The 21,247-nt window shown below is 38.4% G+C and overlaps 1 protein-coding gene across 1 annotated transcript in view; it reads right to left on the bottom strand.

The window, feature by feature from the left end:
- Positions 1-21,247, bottom strand: part of LOC117181323 (G protein-coupled receptor kinase 1) — a 268,557-nt gene that overhangs the window by 78,919 nt on the left and 168,391 nt on the right. Inside the window, exon 12 of the mRNA XM_033373882.1 lies at positions 17,525-17,902. Within this exon, the coding sequence (XP_033229773.1) occupies positions 17,525-17,902 (378 nt within the window). The remainder of the gene's footprint in view (positions 1-17,524; positions 17,903-21,247) is intronic.

Genomic DNA, 21,247 nt, shown 5'->3' with positions numbered 1-21,247 from the left:
AAATTGGGTCGATTAACTCAATATAAAAAAGGAAAGAGAACCGGAAAGCTGATGAACCATGTTACTAAAATCATCCACCCTCGGCACATCGAGACAGTAACACCAGCAATATTGTATGAAATTTTAGACTCTCAACGACAGAGACTTGATGTTCTTACTGCCAGACTGCGTCGGTACAAGAAAAGTAATGCACGAAGACAACAAAACCAAAACTTTCAGACAGATGAAAGAAGGTTTTATCGTGAATTGAGAGTAAAGCCAAATAACCACCAAGGCACCGAAGTCCCTCAATTGGAAGATATGATTAACTACTGGTCGGGCGTTTGGGGAAAAATGAACAGATGCAATTTGGACACTGCGTGGTTCAAACTGGAAGAAGCAAGGGCAAGCAATAGCCCAGAAATGTATCTGACAAACACCACAGCTTTGGATGTTTCAGTTGTCTTGAAGAGGGCCAGTAATTGGAAAGCTCCAGTTCCGGACATGGTGCACAACTTCTGGTACAAGTACCTGACGAGTGTGCATCTTGCAATGGCAAGGTGTTTTCAGAAGATCATTGAGCACCCAGATTTGATGCCAGGTTTTATGCTCCAAGGTACTACGTATATGATACCAACAAAAGCAGACGCTCAAAAACCATCTGACTTTCGACCGATAGCCTGTCTTCCAACAATTTATAAATGTCTTACAGCTATCATTGCAGATAAGGTATATTCTCATCGTGACAACAATGACATTCTTACAGAAGAACAAAAAGGATGTTGTAAAAACTCACGAGGCTGTAAAGATCTAGTCACTATAGACGCTGTTGCCATGACTCAAGCTCGTAAGCATCAAAGGAACTTACACATGGCATGCATTGACTACCAGCAAGCCTTCTGTTCCGTATGACTATTTGCTTGAAGTTTTAAAACTTTACAAAATCTGTCCACACATTATTGTCTTTCTAAGCCATGCGATGAGGCTCTGGGGTACAAGAATCAAGTATTTTGATCATGGACAACCAAGGATAACTGGATCAATACGCTTTACGACGGGTATATTTCAAGGAAACTCCTTCAGCGCACTGTGGTTCTGTTTATCATTGAATCCATTGAGCAAAACACTAAACAGCATGTCTCATGGGTTCAGAATTCATAATAATGAGGATGGTCATCAAGTGACCCATCTTCTTTACATGGATGACCTGAAACTGTACGCTAGTTCAGGCCAGAAACTGCAGCAAGTGATTGATGTTACAAAGCAGTTTTCCAATGATATCCACATGGTGTTCGGACTAAATAATTGCAGAACAGTGCATTTAATCAGAGGGGAATTAGGTTAAGTTAATTTATTTCAGGTCAGCATGCAGCCAGTTTTCACTAAAACAAAACAAAGAAAAAGAAAGAAACGCACAGACAATTAAATGAATTGCTCTTTGCGTTACATGATAAATTATATAGATTTGCAAGAAGTACAGAGGAAGAAATAATGGAACAACAAAGAAGGAGGTAGGAAGTGAATCCAGAGTAGGATCCAGAGAATTAAGAGGAAAATAATAATAAACAAGCATTTAGAGTGCCAAGATCCCCGAAGATAATTAAAAGAATTATTATAGTTGATATTAAACTATTATTTTTGTTTTGTACTTTTTAATTTTTTTTATCTGTGTGACCGAATAGGTCGAGCTTTGTTTTTAAATTGTTACAGATTTTCTAAGATGGGAAGGATCAATACTCGAAAATGGAAATTCTGTGAAGGCCACATACCAGAGGATTTATACTTATTCCACGATGAATGCTGCAACGAGAGGGATGAAAGGAGCAGGAGGGGCACACATCACCAACCGAGAACAAGAAGCGTTACAAAAAATCCAGGTTGGAAAAAATAAATTTAGATTTTAGAGAAGTAATTGAAATAGTTGGGAACAGAGAAAAAAGGAAGCAAAGGTTAAATACAGCAATAATAATAATTTAAAAAGGGAAAACAGCGAGGAAAGTGAGATCGTAATCTAGGAAGACCTGGGTTCTGAGAATAACGACCTGTTAATACTATACGCAGACGAGCAGGAACTCCTGATGAGACCAGATCCGGAATCGCAGAGGTATATGCAGCAACCCGCGCAGGGGGGAGGGGGTGTAACGTGAGGTTACATTAGGAACCAAAATTATGCCATTCCTGAGCTGGGCCCAAAGGGTTGAGACCCGATAAGAGTCGAGCGTGGCCGACGAGTCTCCAAAACCCCATCCGAAAAACCGTTGGGTCCCCAAGTGTGTGCCCCAGAAGAGAAAGTGCCATCCTGAGGTTCGACGACGCCGAAACCGAAATTCAAGACGCCGACGAGACGCTGGTCTATCTCCAGCAAGCAGCCAATCCAGTGTTTCTTGATAAAATCTGTATACCACTGACTACACCTTATCTCAGCTTCCCTTTTTCCCCATTTCCATATATTGTAACCAATTTCCGGGCAGATGGCTACAGAATAAGGTTTTAATAATGTGCCAAGCAAAATTGTGAAACAAACCAGAAAAATGCGCTTTAAATAGCAGTATGTTCATATTCATATTCATATTTATTAAAATCCCAGCAATTTTTACACCACATACAGGGTTTCTTACAGCCTTAATATATACTTAAAATATATTATGTGACTATATATCACTCTTAAAATGCATAGAGTCAGATTACATTATTTATTTTCTACTTAGTATAAATTTTATTGAAATTACGTCTATTTTCTAACAGGATTATATTAAAACGTGTATAAATTACACATCCTGAACAAATATCCAAGCATTTTGCTGGCTTGTGTACTCATTATTTCAATATGATCCTTAAATCTTGATTGCGAATTAGAATTTATTCCTAGATTGCACGCGGATTCTACTCTATTTAATTAGACGTTATTCATTCCGTACTTAAAGATGATTGGATTTACACTCCTAGAATATGTAACCACTCAACTTTTTTCTAGATTAAACGTCAGCTTATTCTTCATGCACCATTCACAAAAAATTTCCAGGTCATTCTATAGCTGCAAACAATCATCTATTTGTTATATTTTCTTAATTATCTTTGTATCGTCCGTTTATAATATCAACCATGATGTACAGGATTTAGGTATGGTTCTAGGTATGACATAATAGTATCAGCTATACACATCTCGAATATTTTGGAAAAGTTCTTTACAACTGAAATGAGACAATATTTTTTAGGTGAGACCTATAACCCCCCTGAAAAACTGAGCACACTTTGGTTTCTTTCCATTTTGATGGATAAATTCCACTCTTGAGAGCAATATTGTAAATATATGTGGGTCGTTGAACTAACACTGGATAGCAGTCCATTAGAATAAAGCAAGGTATCCTATCAATACAAGCTGTACGTTCATTTGGCAATCTTTTTATTGCATTTTCTACTTGCGTATGAAGAATTTGTATATTGCTTCAAAAAATATCCTTCTCTACCAAGTAATCACACCATCTATCATCTTTCATATCTTTATCTTTCACATAAACGCTCTTAAATTATTCTGCAAGGGCCTCAACAATCTCGCCCTTTTCGCAAAATTTAGAGTCCGCATATATCATGATTCCAGGAATCTTAGTTTCGTTTTTTAACTTCAAGGCATTGTTCCAAATCTTCCCAGGATCACCGTGTAGAGAGTTTTCTGCCTCTGCTAGAGAAGCCGATTTGTTGCTTTCATCTTAAAATTTGTATTTGATTTAAAAATAGTTTCATAATGTATGAGAAACCCATATAGGGTAATGATTGGAAGAGAGAGCTATATTTTAGAGTAGGAATAGTTTCACAAATTTCCTTTAGTATTAAGTCATCAAGATATTTGCACACATCCACCGAATCATTAATCTTATACAACTCATTCTAATTAATTTTAGCTAAGTTGAAGTACAGATACGAATAGTCTTCTTTTTAAAAATCAAATCCGTTTTGAAAATCGATCTCAAAATTACAAAGTGCATCTTTTGTCACGCAGTTGCAATCTATTAGAAAAGTGGGATGGTGCTAATCCTCATTCACCGTAGTATCCAAATTGGTTTTTACTCTACACATAGTATTCGCAAAAATCAAGTCTAAATATCTGTTGTTATTCCTCCAGATTTGGTAGTTTTAGGTTCAGTCCATAGATTCAGCAAATTCCCATAGTTTATCCGCCCTAATATCTGATAGAAAACCTTCACAATAATCATTCTAGTTTCTTGCATTGAAATTCGAGAAATTCGCAGTAATAAGTTTTCCATGATACAATAATACTAACAAAGCCATTTTCTCTGTGAATACTGAAAATTCGACACAGTTTAACAATGTTGGTATATATAGAACATCTATAACTAAAGAATAAAAGTTTTTAGAAATTTTTGTAGCAAGAATATTTATGATAGGACAATGATTTTTCAAACTATTCATTGGTATTTCTATTGACTTGAAATGTATATTTATTGCTATAAGAGTTCCCCCACTACTTCTCCCAATTCTACAATCTCAGTAGCAAGTATTCTTATTTCCTCCGACAGCGCAGCGAAAACGCTCATTTTCGCTCACTTGGGGAGGAGCGAAATCAAGCGATTCCACGATTGTACCGAACCTCCCGACCAGGGATCTGTCCCTGGACCCCGCTGGAGGGCTCCGCAGTCAGATCCCCTTATCGTTCCTCCAATCCCCCTTGTTTACCGCAACCCCCTTTTGTTTTCATAGAACCCAAGATGTCAAATTTTTCTAGTTCATACTGATTCTGTAATCAGTCATTTCAAATTTACGATTTCTGCTTTGTATATTTGAAAACGCGAGAACTCGCTTTCTCTCCGCTGCCGGACAAAATAGTATGTGCATAGAGAGCAAAAACGTTCGTTTGCGCTCGTTTTGGCTCTCGGTGTACATTATACTATATTTATATAAATCTCCGTGTCTAAGATTGACTGTATTGGCCTTATATTTGACCTGTTCTGTAATATTTTGCAAATTCTGTAGTATTGATCACCTTCCAACACAAACTCAGAGTAAAAAAATTTCACAATTTTCCAAAAGTTTTCAGACTCACTCTTCTTATTTGCAGTGTTCTTTTACTCAACATCAACTTCCCCACTTCGAAAATTACGAGTCTGTTTCTTCTGATATCTATCTTCTGAATTATTTATACAGGAATTGCAATTACTAGCCCCATCCTGGACCAGGGGTATTGTTTCGCTCCCCGTATTACATAATATAATAATAATTAATATTATCAAGCGTTTCCTTTAGAGACGCAAAATTAACAACATATATGTCGCTTACGATTCGCCAATACTCGAAATCAGTCTTAAAACAAACTACTACTTTAAGCGTCACCGAGGAACAACAACGTGGACGTAGTAGTTTTCTGTTTCCTTCGGGGTGCTTGATTAACGTGAGTCCCCTTGCCTCTTTCGATTCGGTGTGCTTGATTGACGTAAGTCCCCTCGCCCCTCACGATTCCGGGTACTCAGGGAATAATCTTTTAATTAAAGTAAGTGCACAAAATGATGACCTTCGGCTTCAATGCACTTGTTAATCTGTAATTCAAATGAATTTATACAACGGAGAAGTGTATCTTCTGGAATTTCAGCCCATGCACTTGTAATTCGGTAAATTTTGTTTTTAAGATTATCCCACAAAAGAAATCTGGTGAAGTAAGATCTGGCGATCTTGCAGGCCAATTTATCGGACTGCCTCTACCAATCCGGCGAGTATTTAAACCACGCTGCCTTCGATAATGTGGGGATAGATCAGTTTGTTAACAATTATTCCACACGACACGTTGACAGCCTATGGACGCTGGTGTTCGACTTCACAAAGCCACTGCGGATTTTCAATACTCCAGAAGTGCATGTTGTGTCGATTAACTATTCCATGGTTCGTAAAGGACGACTCGTCAGAGAATAATATATAACGAAAAAAGTTGGGATTTTGTTGTGTTTGCTGACGTGCCCACTGACAAAAAGCTACCCCATTTTGGAAAGCAACGCCAAAAAGTTCTAGATAAAAAGAGAAATAATACGGATGAAATTAAAAAAATTTTCTAAACACTGCTCTGAGACATTCCGGAATCACAAGCAATTTCTCGTGTACTGACGTGAGGATTATTGGCCACTGCAGCTAATAAAGCAATTTCATTATTTTCTCCAGTGACTATTGTTGTACGGGTCTTCTTCTTAGGTTGAACGCTTCCATCGGTAGTGAATTTTGTAATAGTACGATAAAATGAAGCACGTGACTCAATTCTATTTGGAAAACGTTAAGCGTAGAGATTGACAGCATTATCAAGATTTCTTCCAGCTTCTCCATACACCAGAGCCATTTCAATTTTTTCTCGTACGGTTAGATACTCCATTGTAAAGTAGTATTTGGAATAATCTTTGATGTAACAATAATTTTTTCTTTCTTAAAGTAAACACTTTCGTGATGTTTCGATAGCTTCGCTTACCTCAATCTACAATCATGACAGGGCTAAAATTTAAGAATATTCAGGAAACACTGTTACTGTAAACTTATTACTTAATAATTACTTCTCAAGAACGGACATAGGTTTTGGCATGTTTACCAAATAATAATTACCAAAGAGATCCAAGGCTCTATTGCGCTTATTTTTAACCAAATTCAAAAAGAAGGAGGTTTTACTTATGTTCGTCGCGATGTATTTTTTACATGCGAGTTTTTATTGCACTCGTTCAAAGATTCTGTAGCGATTTGAAAAATTCTTTTTTCCGTGGTCAGTCATGTCCCAGTGAAAATGGTGTATTTTTTATTATTTATGTATTGCAAAATCGTAAGCGTGCATTCTCAGTAACAGTAAAATGAAGAAAAATTGAATCTCGTCGATTACAGCGCCATCTATCATGAATCGATAAAAATGTTTTAGACAAATCATACGCATTTTTATCCAAAGAATCCGAACATGCAATAAAAAATAGGGGTTCCCATTTTAGCTTTTGAACTTGCCCCCACCCCCACCCTCAGGGGGCAGTGTGGGGAAACCGATCTTAACATCAGTGTAAGTACACCTCAGAGTGATTAAATTTGTATTCATAACATTCTTTTATAGAGTGCCTATTTTCTAGAAAATCACCCTATATGACAAAGCCACCGATAAGTCCTCGGGTCGCGGACAGAGGGTCCCTGTACTAAGGTTTTCTGCTGAATTTGGTTACAAAAATAAATGGGCAGTCGCGAACAATTGTTCAGGGGTAGTTCCAAAGGAATTAACGTCCAAGCGGAGGAGTGAAAACCGTGCCGAAAGCTGAATGGCACCTGGGTGAGGTATCTAGAACGGTGATTCTGGGATACCGGGCGACCTCTCAAAGTACCCAGCCTTATCCTAGCATGCGGGCTCCCGAAAATGGGTCAGCCAACAATGCCGACACACTGGAGCTGGGGGAGCCAATGAAGACGGATTCAATGCGATGAAACGGCGGAATCACGGGACATTTAGATGCTCGGAGCGACTGAATCAAGAATTGCTATAGTCCTACGATGCGAGTGTGGCCCCTGAACGGGTATATATGGCACGGCTGTATGCTATGTGGTGCGAGAAACACCCGGAGCTATCACACTTTTCGCATCAACGTCTGCGAAACTATGCCGAACTACACCAAAAAAGGGGCTCTGTAAGCAGAACGCCTACTCTACAACAGTTAGAACAAGCCGGCAACAGAGAAAGAGAGGTGACACTAAGACCAACCGCTGGCAGGCATCCGATAGAGGAAGAACGATGCTGTATGACCCGAAGAAACATCAACACCAAGGCTTCTCTCAAGCATAAAGATCTGGTTGAAGTGGATGACGAGCTTCGTGGACATTTTTCCGAAGAATCCCGCCTCTGGGCTATCAATTATTATCTGCATAATGCAGCGAGAGCTTTGGCCGATGCAAACCGTAAAACAAAACCAACAGTTGATCATAACACCAAAAGACGAATGCATTTTCTTGCCATAAAGATAGGCTGGACAAGATAGTACGCATCCCACATTCAGTGTGTAATTGACTACATCACATCTGGCAGGAATTTTACCGCCAAGGTTCGAAAGTTCGTGCGCGAACTCCGGACCCTTTATCACACACTTAACAAGTCAAAGCTGCTGACCATCACACAGCATATTGTTCACAGAATACGGATACTACCTGACGCTAAGAGAAGTCTAGAGCAGAGGGAGAAGCGGGTCAGAGAAAATCAACAGTTTCTCTCTGAGCCATCTCGACTCTTCTAAGACCCTCCAGTTACTGTGAACCACCCGCCCAAACCAGAGAAGGTCAAGTATTTTATAGAGAAGTCTGGGAAGTGCAGCATAGACTGAACGAAGATTCGGAAAATGTAAATAGCTTCAAGGAGCTGTGTGATGCACTCATAACACCTGATGAAGAATGCCCACACATCACTACCGAGGAGGTGACAAAAGTATTAAGAGGGATGAAGAACTATTCCGCGCCGGAACTAGATTGTATCAAAACCTTCTGGTGGAAGAAGTTTCCTTCAACCCATCAGCATTTGGCCCGTATTTTCACCTCATATTTGAAGTCGGAAGAGTCGATTCCAGAGTGGTTGGTGGAAGGGCGCACAATACTTCTGCCGAAAATAGGCAACTTAGCTGACCCACAGAATTAGAGGCCAATCACTTGTCTGAACACACTGTATAAGATATTCACAGCAATTTTCACTTCAATTTACTCATGAAATAGAACAGAATAATAGAATCAGTTTTTTGGAAATAGTACTAATTATGGGTTGGGATGCTAATAATATTATTATTGCATACCCAACACGCTACTTTTATGACATAAAATGATTTTTACACTTTTCAGCGGCTATCTTGAATTCGCCATATTGGAATTTCTTTAAACTAACAGAAAATTCGTAATCACCGACCACGAAACCCCTTTATAGCATATCCAACTAGTACTTTTATGACATAAAATGATTTTTACATTTTTCAGCGGTCATATTGGATTCGCCATTTTGGACTTTTCTCAAACTGATAGAAAATTCGTAATAAGCGACCAGAAAAACAGCGTACAAGAGAATTGCAAGCGCACACATTTTTTTATAAGAAACTCTGATCGCGAAATAACCATGGCACAGGATTCTTGCCAATTAAATTTAAGAAAGATAGGTACCTGGAGATCTACTGTAATTAGGGAGTTGACCTGTTATAGGGATTCACTAGACTATTTATCAGAGTTTTATCCTCTCCGAGGTCCTCGCACCTCACGCCGCGTGTCACCACCGAACCGACAAGAAAACCTGCAGCCACAGGCACACTACCAAGTTACTGTGCCTACTCTATCAACACCTGGCCGGCTCAAATTTAATCAACGTCCTTTTGGATTCAAAATTCACTTACGAGTATAACGTACCAGGCCATACTATGCCCGATACCTGTCAAAACAATGGGAGTAGCCATATCGAAATATTTCAGCCAGCAGACCACTAGAGGGACATCCGGTTAACTCACACAGGGCGGCAACCGGATACTAAGTAACAGAGGGCAGCACCTGACGGCAAAGGATTCGGGCAAGATGGAAAGAAGTGGAGAAGCTGAGAGGAGCGGAAAATACACAGAGTCTTGTGTTGGCCGTCGTCGGTACGTCTACATTTTACTTCTGCCACATTGGCGTAAGAAGTGTTACCTCCTTTGTTTTTCCATTACTTTATTTGAAGGTCTTTGTGAATTGTGGTAAGCACCAGTAAACGTTCTCTTACCTTCAGTTGTTATGATTAGTTATTATCTGTTTGATTTAGAATCATTATTGAAATTCGGTCGGTTCTCTTTGTCGTTTTATTTTTTTTTGTACAAATAGTTTGTTTTGCTAAATTTTAAATGTTAGTTTTTTTAAGCCAGATAGTAATTTCTTAGATTTTAGGTCGCGTTAGTGTTACGAAATGAATATGATCTGAGTTCACGGCCTACAGACTACCTTGTAACTTCTAAAATAAACGATTTTAATTATTCATTTCGTTTAAGTTCAGTATCATGATGTTTTTCTCGCCCTCACGATTCCCGCTACCCTTAGCTAAAAATTTATTAGTGGGGAATATTCATTTAAATTGTTCTATTATAAATTAATGTTGTGAGAAATTCTTTTTTTGGAACTACGCCGAGGAGGTGTCTGCCGCCTTTTAACCAGGTAACAACGTTTTGTTACTTTTCTGCAAGCCAGATTTGGACAGTTTTTCCCGTTCTGCATCCCACAGAGCTGAGAAGATTGTTACGCCTGCATTAAAACTACCTAGCCTGGCTAATTAAAGGTTGGCTATCGTTGGTTACATGTTAGCCAATTCAACAGAGTTTCGGAAAATTTTAGGAACTTTTGGACATTTTACAATTTTCGGAGAATTTTCTAGAGGTTTGGAATTACTTTCGAGTTTTCGGATTTTTATTTTATTTTTGCGATTTCTGAAATGGAGTAGGAATTTGCGGAATTTTAAGGAATATTTAGAAAATTTTCGTGATTTCCGCAATGTAGTAGGAATTTGGGTAATTTTATCGAAGACTTAGGAAATTTTCGCGATTTCGAAAACGGAGTAGGAATTTGGAGAATTTTATCGAACATTTGGAAAGTTTTCGCGATTTTGGAAATAGAGTGGGTCTTTCGGAATTTTGCTGAATATCTCAGGATTGAAGTAATTTTTTATTGATAATAAAGATTTCTATCATAAAAGTCGACAGATTGTGGACGGAAACCACCCACTCGGTTATAAACTGGGAAAATTCTCTGCCATTCGAGGCTTAGTTCAGGATCCTCATCGAACTGGAGGTGGTCACGATAACTTGCATTCTGTGAATATCTCGAATGTCTCGGAGCATCACTTCGAAACATTAAGTAGGGAGGACATCGAATAGAATGCAAGTTATGTTGCAGCTAGCTTACATAACACCAACCCTCGAACCCAGTGAGCGGATTGCCGACGGGTCTAGGTATAGGTTTCACCGGGAGAGATGGGGGTACTTGGCAACAATTAACCATCGTCTTTAGACGAAAGAATGGGGAATTAATTTTCAAATTCGAGTCAGGGACGAGAGGTGTAAAAGGACGCAGGGTCCGAATGAACCTATAGCAAACTATCTGCTGAACATAAGCCTGAATTTTCAACATTACGATCCTCCGATCTCGGAAACGGAGAAATTGCAGATGGCAATAAATAATTTGTAACCTAAGTATTTAGAGGCCCTTCCTAAAACGGGGTATCGTTCTTTTGAGGAACTAGAAAATGCTGGCGAAAGATTCGAAACATTCAAAATGATCAGTAAAGCGTACATACCCCCTCCACCTACACAAGATCGCGATTTACCCGAATTCGCCTACCGTAATAACGCAGGAAAGTCAGAAGGGGTGGATGTCACTGAAAAAGAGCCTACAACCTCGGGCAAACCGAACAATGGGGCGAACGGAAATAATAAAAATAATAACAAAAGGCAAGGCCCTTATCCGCCTTATTTTAATTATGGCTTATATCCAGGCATTCCTCAGGCACCCCTGATGCCAAGAAATGAATAAGGGTGAATCACAATAAGGTCCGGTCAATTTTCCCATTCGTTGATGAGGCCGATGAGGCCGATTCGTTTTGCACCAACTTTCGATTGCGAAGTTTTATTTGGTTACGATTTTGCAGAATTATTCGATTTTAACGTTAGATTTAAGCCCCGTATTTCGAGAATAGGTAAAGGTATTTGGCGAGCGTATCAGGGACAAGAAATCGGTTCAGAAGCAATCTTACAGTCTACAGTATCAGATTATCGTGCTCAGACTGTTAATGTTTATCTGTCGAATGCAGTCTTGCAAGCCTGTGCTGGAATAAAGTAGTTAAAGCCTTCTGAGGCAAAATATTTGGAATATTAAGAAAAAAAATCCTCCTACGCCAACTAAGCTTCCTGCTACCTACATGGTCGAAAACCATATTGACATTCAGGGAAGTACTCCCATCAGACAAACTTATCGACGCCTTTCTCCCAAGGTTGAATAATCATTAAGAGAATCCGCATGGAGGCTTGAAGCTGAGGGAATTATAAGTCCCAGTAAAAGCGAATGGTGTGAACCGGTAGTAATGATCAGAAAGCCTGATAAAGATTATAGGCTCTGTATATACTTTAGGAAACTGAATGAGGTAGCCGAGAAATATGCTTACCCAATGAGAAACATTAGCTCGATTTTAGACAAACTGTTATCCGCACGATATATCTCTAAGATTGACCTTAGTCAAGCAATTAATCAAATTCCTCTCTCCAAGGAATTAAGGAATTTACTGCTTTCCCAGTACCGGGCAAGGGCCTTTATCATTACAATCGTATGCCATTTGGGTTATCGAGAGCTCCAGCAACGTTTCACCGATGGCTGGATCGACTAATAACATTCTAATTCGAGCCCCATACATTTGCGTATATGAATGTCATTATTTTAGTCAGTGAAACCTTTTAGGAGCAAATTCGTTGGTTAGAGAAAGTCTTAGATGTGATCATCAATGCCGGCATGTTATCTCGCATATTTAGTAGATAAAACAGAAATGCACCCTGATTCAGAAAAAATCGAGCCAATAACGTCTTATCCGACTCCTACTACTTTGCACAAACTTAGACGATTTCTGGGTAGGGTCTCAAAATACGTAGGAATTTTCAAACAAGCCGATGAGTGAAACACACGATGCCACGATGCGTGTTACACTTAGGTATAGATAAGACTTTTCAGCGTCTTTCGTTGCTTTACTTTTGGCCTCGCATGTTTAACGACGTTGCAAAATACGTTCGAGCATGTCAAAATTGTAAGAAAATAAAAGTAAACCAGACTGTCCTAGTAGGTCTTATGAGTAAACGGGTAATCGAGCAGCCTTCGTCAGTGATGGCGGCGGATATGATGGGTCCGTTTCCACCTAGTCCCTCCGGTTAACAATATGTCTTGGTTTTCTAGGACATGTTTACTAAATGTATCGAAGTCATGCCCCTTCGAACGGAAAATGTCGCTAATGTCCAGAAGTGATTCGAGGAAATCGTTATCTTTAGATGGGGAACTCCTTAAGTACTGTTTACCGATAATGGAACTGAGTTCGTAAATAAAACCATGATATCATCTTTCTTAGAGGGTGATCATCGTAGCTGCCATAAACATCTTCCCGATTTCCGTTTTGCATACAATATAGCCGTGCACAGTTCCATGCGCGTGTCGCCATTACTCTTAAATTATGGTGGAGAGCCTGGACTTCTAAGAGCGTTAAGAAGGCAGAAAGAGGGAGCCCTCAATATAGTCCCGTTACCCGTTATAAATGGCAATATAATATCGTTGCAGGCGTTGAAGTAAAAAATGCAACCGCCCACCACTTGGAACGGGGTGGTAATCATGGTCTATGATTTCTTTTCATTAATATATTAGGGTAAGCGAACATATTTTCCGAATTTGAAGCCAGTCGAAGAACATGACTTTGAAAGTTGGGGGAGTTGACAAATAATACCTCATGTTGATGGGAAATTTATAATAATTATTCATTTTAATTTCAATGAAACTACTGTCAGCACAGTAGCTTCTTCTTTATTCAGAATGTATCCACCTACATTTTTTAAATAAAATCTTTTTAATCTTATCTTACATTTTTTACGCTTCTAACCTAAGCTAATTCAGTTTCCTTTTTCTTTCGCTTTTCTTGTATATCCGGTTTGCCATTTTTTCACATACATTCTTTCATTCATTCTCATTCGGTCCTCTAGCACCTTCCAACTCCTTCACCCACTCTTCTCCTAATTCATCCTCCCCTAGAATCTTTACCACATTCTCTTGCCAGCTTCCTTTGTCTTATATTCCTCTCCTACCTCTTTTCCATACATGATCAGATGTTTCATCCTCCCATTCACATATTGTACACTTTCCGGTCTCTTCTTTATCCCAATACATCCCCTCCGTTACCTCGTCTCCCAATCTAAATCTTTCTAATCTGGTCCACCTTTTCTTTCTTAATCCCTTTTGTAAATACTTGGGTAATCCTTCCTTTTTTATCATCCTATACCATTTATTGCCCTCCCTCTCCTCTGTTCTAACTCCATCAAACACTTTCTCGCCAACTCCTCTCCTTTTCCCTCGCTCAGCTTCGTCTCAAATTTCGATACCCTCTTTCCCTCTCTTACTTAATTTATCTCTCTGCGCTTATTTTCTCATCATTTATCCTGGCATCCTCCAGTCTACTCCTAGTGTCCACCTTATATACCTTCCTTGTAAACTCTCAATATCTATTCTTTTTTCCATCCACATATCTCTGCTCCATAACCAAACAACGGCCACACCAGCTTATCAAATGACCACATTCTCCCTCTCCAATTTGTTTGACCTTCTTTTTCATATGCCCCATATCTTTTTCATTAGGTCTGCTGCTTTTTTTATCTTTTCTTTTATATGAGCTCAATGATCTTCATTCGTTTGCTAGATATATCCCAACTATTAAAACTCTTGTACTTCTTCTAACGGTATTCCCTTCCATCTCCGGGTCCATGCTTTCTGTCCTCCCCTCCTTTTCTAAACCTAATTATTTTTGTCTTTTCTACATTTAAATTCATCTTTTTCCCATCTTAGTATTTCTCTAATCTTATAATCAAGTCCGCCAAACCTTCTCATCTTCTGCCATCAACACTATATCGTCTGCGTATGCCAGTGTACATATCGTTTCCTCCCCTATCCTGAATCCCCTCACCCCCCAGTCCTTTTCTAAATCCTGTCTGATTCAGTGGCTCTATCTTTTTTTCCTCAACTTCTTTCTTCAATTTCTCCGAAAAAACAGTTTCATATTCTTTATACAGTGGTGACCTCAGCGTTACACCTATATAATCTTTAACCTTCTCTGCTTTGCCTTTCTTCATTATTGGTATCACCACTGCCTCTTTCCATAACTCTGGCGAGCCCTCTCCTCTTCATACTCTATTGCACGTTATCCATGCCCATTCTATTAATTCTGTTTCCCCAAATTTCCATACTTCATTTGGAATCTCATCGATACCAGGTGCCTGTCCGTTCTTCATTATTCTTAAAACCTTAACTATTTCTTTCCAAGCCCCTTCTTCTGTCCTAGCCTTCTCCGCCTCTTCTTCGAACCATTTATTCTCTTCCTCTTTCTTTTTCTCACATAACATTTCCCACTCTTATTTTGCTATTTTTGAGCTTTTCTCTAAACTGTTCCTTTCCTTCCTTTGCCCAATCCTCTTTCCCTACACGATTTACCTTTTTTTGCTTTTTAATAATATTGATATTGCCTTTTTCTCCCCCTTATGTCACTTTTAAGGATAAGTGATCCGATTCAATATAATCTCCGACCTCTTCTCTCTTTATCTTCTGTCTTAACTTATCATCCGTTACCACACAATCAAATACTGCTCCTTTTTCGCCTCCTGAGCACGTATATTCTCTTTCCTTATCTTCCTCTATATTTCCGTTTAAGATAAACCATCCCAGCTCCTCCAAGCTCTTTACCAACTTCTTTTCCTCCTCATTCAGTACCTTGTATTTGGATTTTCGTCCTTTCTCTTCTCCCCATTCACATCCTGCTCTATCTGCTGTTCTCGCGTTGAAGTCGCTACCTATTATAAGCCTTATCTCTTCTTTATTTTCTTCCATCATTTCTTTCATATCCTCTGCTTTCTCCTGCATATCACTGTTAACATAAACCCCTACTATCTTACAATTCTCTTCTCCCATATTTACCTTTTCTACTACTAATCCCTCTTTTTGTTTTTTCCTATTTTTTATCTCTCGCTGTTTTACATTCGTTTCTTACTCTCATAACCATTCTTCCGATTGTTCTGCCCTTTTTATCCTTCCTGTTTGCATTTTGACCTTGCCATTTGTTACCTCTTTGTAACCTTCCCCTTACTCTTTCTCATCCCTTTTCATTAAGCCACGTCTCCGTCATTATTTCAACAACCTGTTACATCAAATTTCTCCTTAACTACCTATCCTTTCTCTCCAATCATGCTATAATCCAGTAAAATATCCGATATTCTTCCCTACATTCGTTTCCCGTCTCTTTCTGCTTCTTGCTATTTCTTATTTTCCTATTTCCCGTTCCTTACTCTCTTCGTTTCGCGGCACTTTATTTCTAACTATCTCTTCCCTTTATTCATCCCAATCCCACCATAATCTGTCTATCGGTATTCTCCCATAATTAACCCATGTTCTTCTTCCCTTTTTTCTTTCCTCTGCCGCTATTTTCCTTAAATTATACTATATTTTCCTTTCCATCAATGAAAAATCATCCTCTTCTTTCCGAGCGTCCATATAACATCCTCTTCTTTGTCATCACTTTCCTCTTATTTTTCCATTTCTTTAGTTTCACTAGTACTCCCGGTTCGAGCTTTCTATTTTTAATATCCTACCTTCCATATCCTCTACCTTTTTATTATTATCCTGCTTCTCTAGTTTTTGTTTCAATGACTGCATCCTCTTCTGTAACTGTTCCCTGACGTCATCCCATTTCTTTATTTCTTCCCTAAGTTCAAGCATTTCCCGCCTAATTTTTTCCTTGTTTACTCTCCCCTTTTCTCCTACCTTTCTTTATAAATCACCATTACATCTATCATAACTTCGAAAATTTCTTTCAGTCTTTTCTCTTTCATTGGATCTTTAGTTTCATCTGCATTTCCTTTAGCCCCCTTACTGTTCTCATCGTTCTCTACAAAACTCTGCTTTTCCGGCGGCGATTGGAACATTTTTGAATATTTCAAGCTTGAACCTACATCTTCCTTCTCTTGTATGTTTTGTATTCTTTTGTATGTTTTGATGCATTAAAAGAAACACCTAATTTGTGGCTAAACAGTTGATAGTAAACTGACTTACTGTGTAAAATATTGATTGATGCGATTCCCGTAATTGAAAAAACCTGTTAAGCTCATGGTTGTCAGTTTACATCGTCTGTGAGCTTTTCGTTTTAAAGATTAATGGATAAGCCAAAGTGATTAGGGAAAGTCTGCATCAATGATATATCTGTAGACGTAAACAATGATGAAATGACCATTAATATCTCGTCGTAGGTACCTCCGGAATATTTATCTTTGGAGAAATCTTGTACCTCCGCCTCCTTCGTATTGGAAAATGCGTAATAAGCGCTTTCTTTAAAACCTCATATACCGAAAATAGTATACGAGTGACAATGAGGTCCTCTATCGAAGCAGACAATAGCGAATTTTTATCATTTTGCGCCAAAATCTAGTCCGAAAATTTACCGATAGGGTACACCGTCTTCGCGTGTCCTACAATTCATCGCAGGTAATTAGAAACAAAAAAATATATCACTGACACATTACAAGAGTGACAAACAAAAAATAAAATGTTGCCAGAAATGACTACTTTTGAACTGTACTCAAAGAAATCGTATAGCATCTAAGCGAGGATTAATGTCATTAGCCATTTCTAGATGAAAATGGATGAACGATGAAGCCTGTAGAAACATGACAAAATAAAAATAATGTTTCACGATATAATTATTGACCACGATTTAGCTTAAGAAATTGTTTATTCTATCAACCTATGACATATGGCGTATAATGTTTACCTTGTCGGCTTCCTGATTGATTGTCTCGAAGACTGTTTCGGCAACCTCTGCCTGCCATCTTTCGGAAATGACCATTGGAAAATCTTTATAGAGATCCTGATCAGCATCCGTCAATTTTATTCCCTTGGTGTCTTCTTCGTCAAAAGAGCCAATATCGAAAGCATCAGCAGCATTTACTTCTCCTCGAGGAGGAATCAGTGGTGGTGTATACTTTTGAAGATAAACTTGCTGCCAGTCAATACCACTGAAAAACGGATGTTCTTTTAACTCATCAGCTCCACCTCCTCGACAACCGAGTCTATCATTAATATCTCGTTGTAGCAATCCTTCCAAAAGTGAACGTAATTCCCGCGAAAACGTATCGGGTAGCTCGACATTCTATAAAAATGTTTATGATTATTAACATTTTTTACTTTATTTGGAGATCAGTTGAGAGTAAGTGAATAAGTGAAATGTAGAAAATTTAGTTATAACAAGGTCGTCTTTCGCTCAATATAAAATCACCATATTTAAAATAATAAAAACTGGGTTCTATTATACTACGATTATTTTTCTAACTAATAAATAGCTGTAGGTATATAATCATGTACCTACAATTCGTATGCTCATTATAAGGATCATAATCTTCGAAAGCCATAAGAGAACTAATAATCGATAACAAATGTCAGCTCAGGAACTTGCTCATTTTAAAACAATAATCAAAGTTTTTTTCGAAGAAAAAGTTCGAAGTGCTTGTTAGGCTTTGGTACACTTCGGCAGCTAATACCTCCCAAAGCCACTAAAGCTGCTGGCTTGAATTCCCGGTGTATCCGTGGGACCAACAGCAATACTTAGAGTACTTACCCAACATGTAATAACGGCATGGGCAGGAGTGGTCAAGAGTATCGAGAAGATCGACTGCAGGCCAAAGTTACAGCCTGGATATTAACCATCACGCTAAAAGAGCGTCTGCTATGTTAAGCAGACGTTTGACAACGGTAAAAAACGGCATTAACCATAAGACAAGAACCTTGGATTTACAAGGCGAAAGTTAGAGCTTTAAGTAATAAGAGCTGGTCCGTCATTTATGATAGTTCTATAGAAAAAAAACCTAGGGCAGCTCTCTATATCAGAGACGATAATAAATTTATTGGATTACCAACGTTCTTTTCCAGAGACTTATTGGTAATAAATTGAGCACCATATAGGAGGTAGGCGCCAACATATAGAAACTCGCTCACCGTAATAATCATTCGACTCTCAGAGCACACGATCTGAGAATCTATGGATCGTAGACAGATATGCTTCTCCTTGACAGCCTATAGACCTGAGGTTTAAAAGTATAGAATTCCTAAAACAACCGAGTGGGATACTTATAGGAAGGATATCAACAGTTTTCTAAGCGCCATACGGGGCAGAAACAAGTATATCGAAGAAATAGAATTTGCTGTCGACATCTTACAAAAAGGAATAGACATTGCGTATGAGAATGATTATCCTTTCTGTGTTGAAAAAGAACACTCAAAGCGTTTTTAACAGGGCTAACTAGAATGGGATTTAAAACTTGTACAGAGCAACCTTAACAAAGTATAATAATGAGAAACAAAATGTTAAGAGGTTATTCATCATGTCATCTAAAGGCATTATTATTGCCTTTGGCTGAAATGGCTGAGAAGCCTAATTAAATTCTTGAGGTTCTAATGAGTATACACTGCCCGACCTCGAAGTTGCATTTTACCAGAAGAAAGAAGCTTTCTGCCATTAAAAATCTAAGGTTCTGCAATAAGGAAGTGTAATTTTCAAAATGAGCATAGTATTTAGGAGTAATTTTTCCCCTAATTTAACCTTAAAACTACATTTTGACACAATGATAACAAAAGCTAATACGGTTTTTTCGGGCTATAGATGCGCAATAGGGAATACCGGCGGCTTAAAATCCATGTACGTGTACGTGTCGAAATAACAGGCAACAGGTAGAACGGTAAGTCATTGGTTTCTCAATCAGTGAAGGGGGATGCCTACTCGGGATTTCTCCAACCCCATGTAAGTGAAGCGGAAAGGGATCTCTACTTGATATTTCGTTCACATCGCGGATGTGTGGAGTGCGCGACCCAATCAATAATAAATCAATACCTAGAGATCCTGGTATAGAAATCTGCATTACCGACAGGAGGTAACTCCGCATGGAACGGAATATTGCTCGTTTTGTAAGCGGTGTCGTACTACCATAGGTTTGCTACTATTGTTGTTAAACTGTAATGTCATAGCCGTGTTGACGTATATTTCTTTATTTTTTTATTTGAAGTTCTTGATATCACGATCCTCCTTACGAATCTCCAGATAATAAGCATGAAGCACAGTATTGATTTTTGAAAGCCCTATGTTCACGCATGGTTCGGGCCACATATATAACAAACAGTACTTAAGCGTCATCTAGGAAGCCAAGAACATTCTTGTGAACCAGGCTGGCGACAATGCATATTATTTCTCGACTCAAGAATGCTTTGTCGATACCAATCCACTGCGTTACTACTACTGTTCTTCCTTTTTTGATTATTAAACAAAATATAAACATTTTATCGAAAAAATGGCTCTGCTTGCTCCGAGATATGATTATGTACATGTCTTATGCAATAAAGCAGACAATATTTAACCGTATGACCTCACAATTCAGAACCGATCACACATTCTGATATTCGTAACGATAAAATGATCCATGAACTATTATGAGATTGCCGCCAGTGAAAAAAACTGAAATTATGAAATAATGGATTAATTTAATTTTAATTAGAAGAATAAAATTATTTACATAATTACAGGAAAGTGAAAAAAGCATGAATCCTGACACTTGCAAAAAAGTAGCTCTATCTCAGTAAAAAAATTGCTCCGAGTGCGAATTTAGCAATGCTCATTCGAAATCATTTACCCGCTGGACAACGTTTCCCATAACTCTTTGAAAATTTATTGTTGTAGTAAGAGCAATAAATCCGGAGAAAAACACTGCTGCCAATGTCTAGATTTGAAAGGTTAAATTTGAGCTTTTCCTGAAGCCGCAAAAGTTTCCGGAAAAATGAACAAAATTCAAGTGGATTACTTATCTATTTTTGAATAGAGTTCAACTACGGTTCCCTGTGGAGTATAGGTCAGAGTCTTGATCTGGGACAAAACCTGGACATATGGTCGCGATTTCCTTTTCATTTAGCGACATTTAAGATGTTCAGTATATTATACATACTAAAATTTTATTCTACGTCTACAGTAATGATTTAACTACAATCACATTTTTGTAAATAAGTGCAGAATAAGGCGTAATTTGTTTCAATTACTTGAAAATAGAATTAACTCTTTGATGGCACACTTCCCGAGACGTAAAATAGCTGGCAGCACATTGGGGTCTTTTTATTTTAAATATGAAAAAAGATGGTAAAAGTTCAAGAATAGCAAAAAATGACAGTTTGGGGGGGTTGTCAGGGGGTAACTAGCTAAGATGACAGGGCCCTTTAAGTGCAATATTGAATAGATTTTCATGAATTTTCATGTCTGAGATCTTTTCAATCCCAGTGTGACATCGAAGCTCTAAAGTTAAATATAATTGATTTATTCCTTTGCCAGTTGCTACCATTCAAAAATTCCTTGTTCTGGATATATATATATATATATATAAATTTGTCATAAGGACAACCGCAGGATTTCGCCGGGAGCGGGTGCTAATCTGAAAAATTGCACCCGCTTCCAGCGAAATCG

Source organism: Belonocnema kinseyi, chromosome 10 (genome assembly GCF_010883055.1).
Source record: "Belonocnema kinseyi isolate 2016_QV_RU_SX_M_011 chromosome 10, B_treatae_v1, whole genome shotgun sequence".
NCBI lineage: Eukaryota > Metazoa > Arthropoda > Insecta > Hymenoptera > Cynipidae > Belonocnema > Belonocnema kinseyi.
This window is presented reverse-complemented; position numbering and strand designations above follow the sequence as displayed.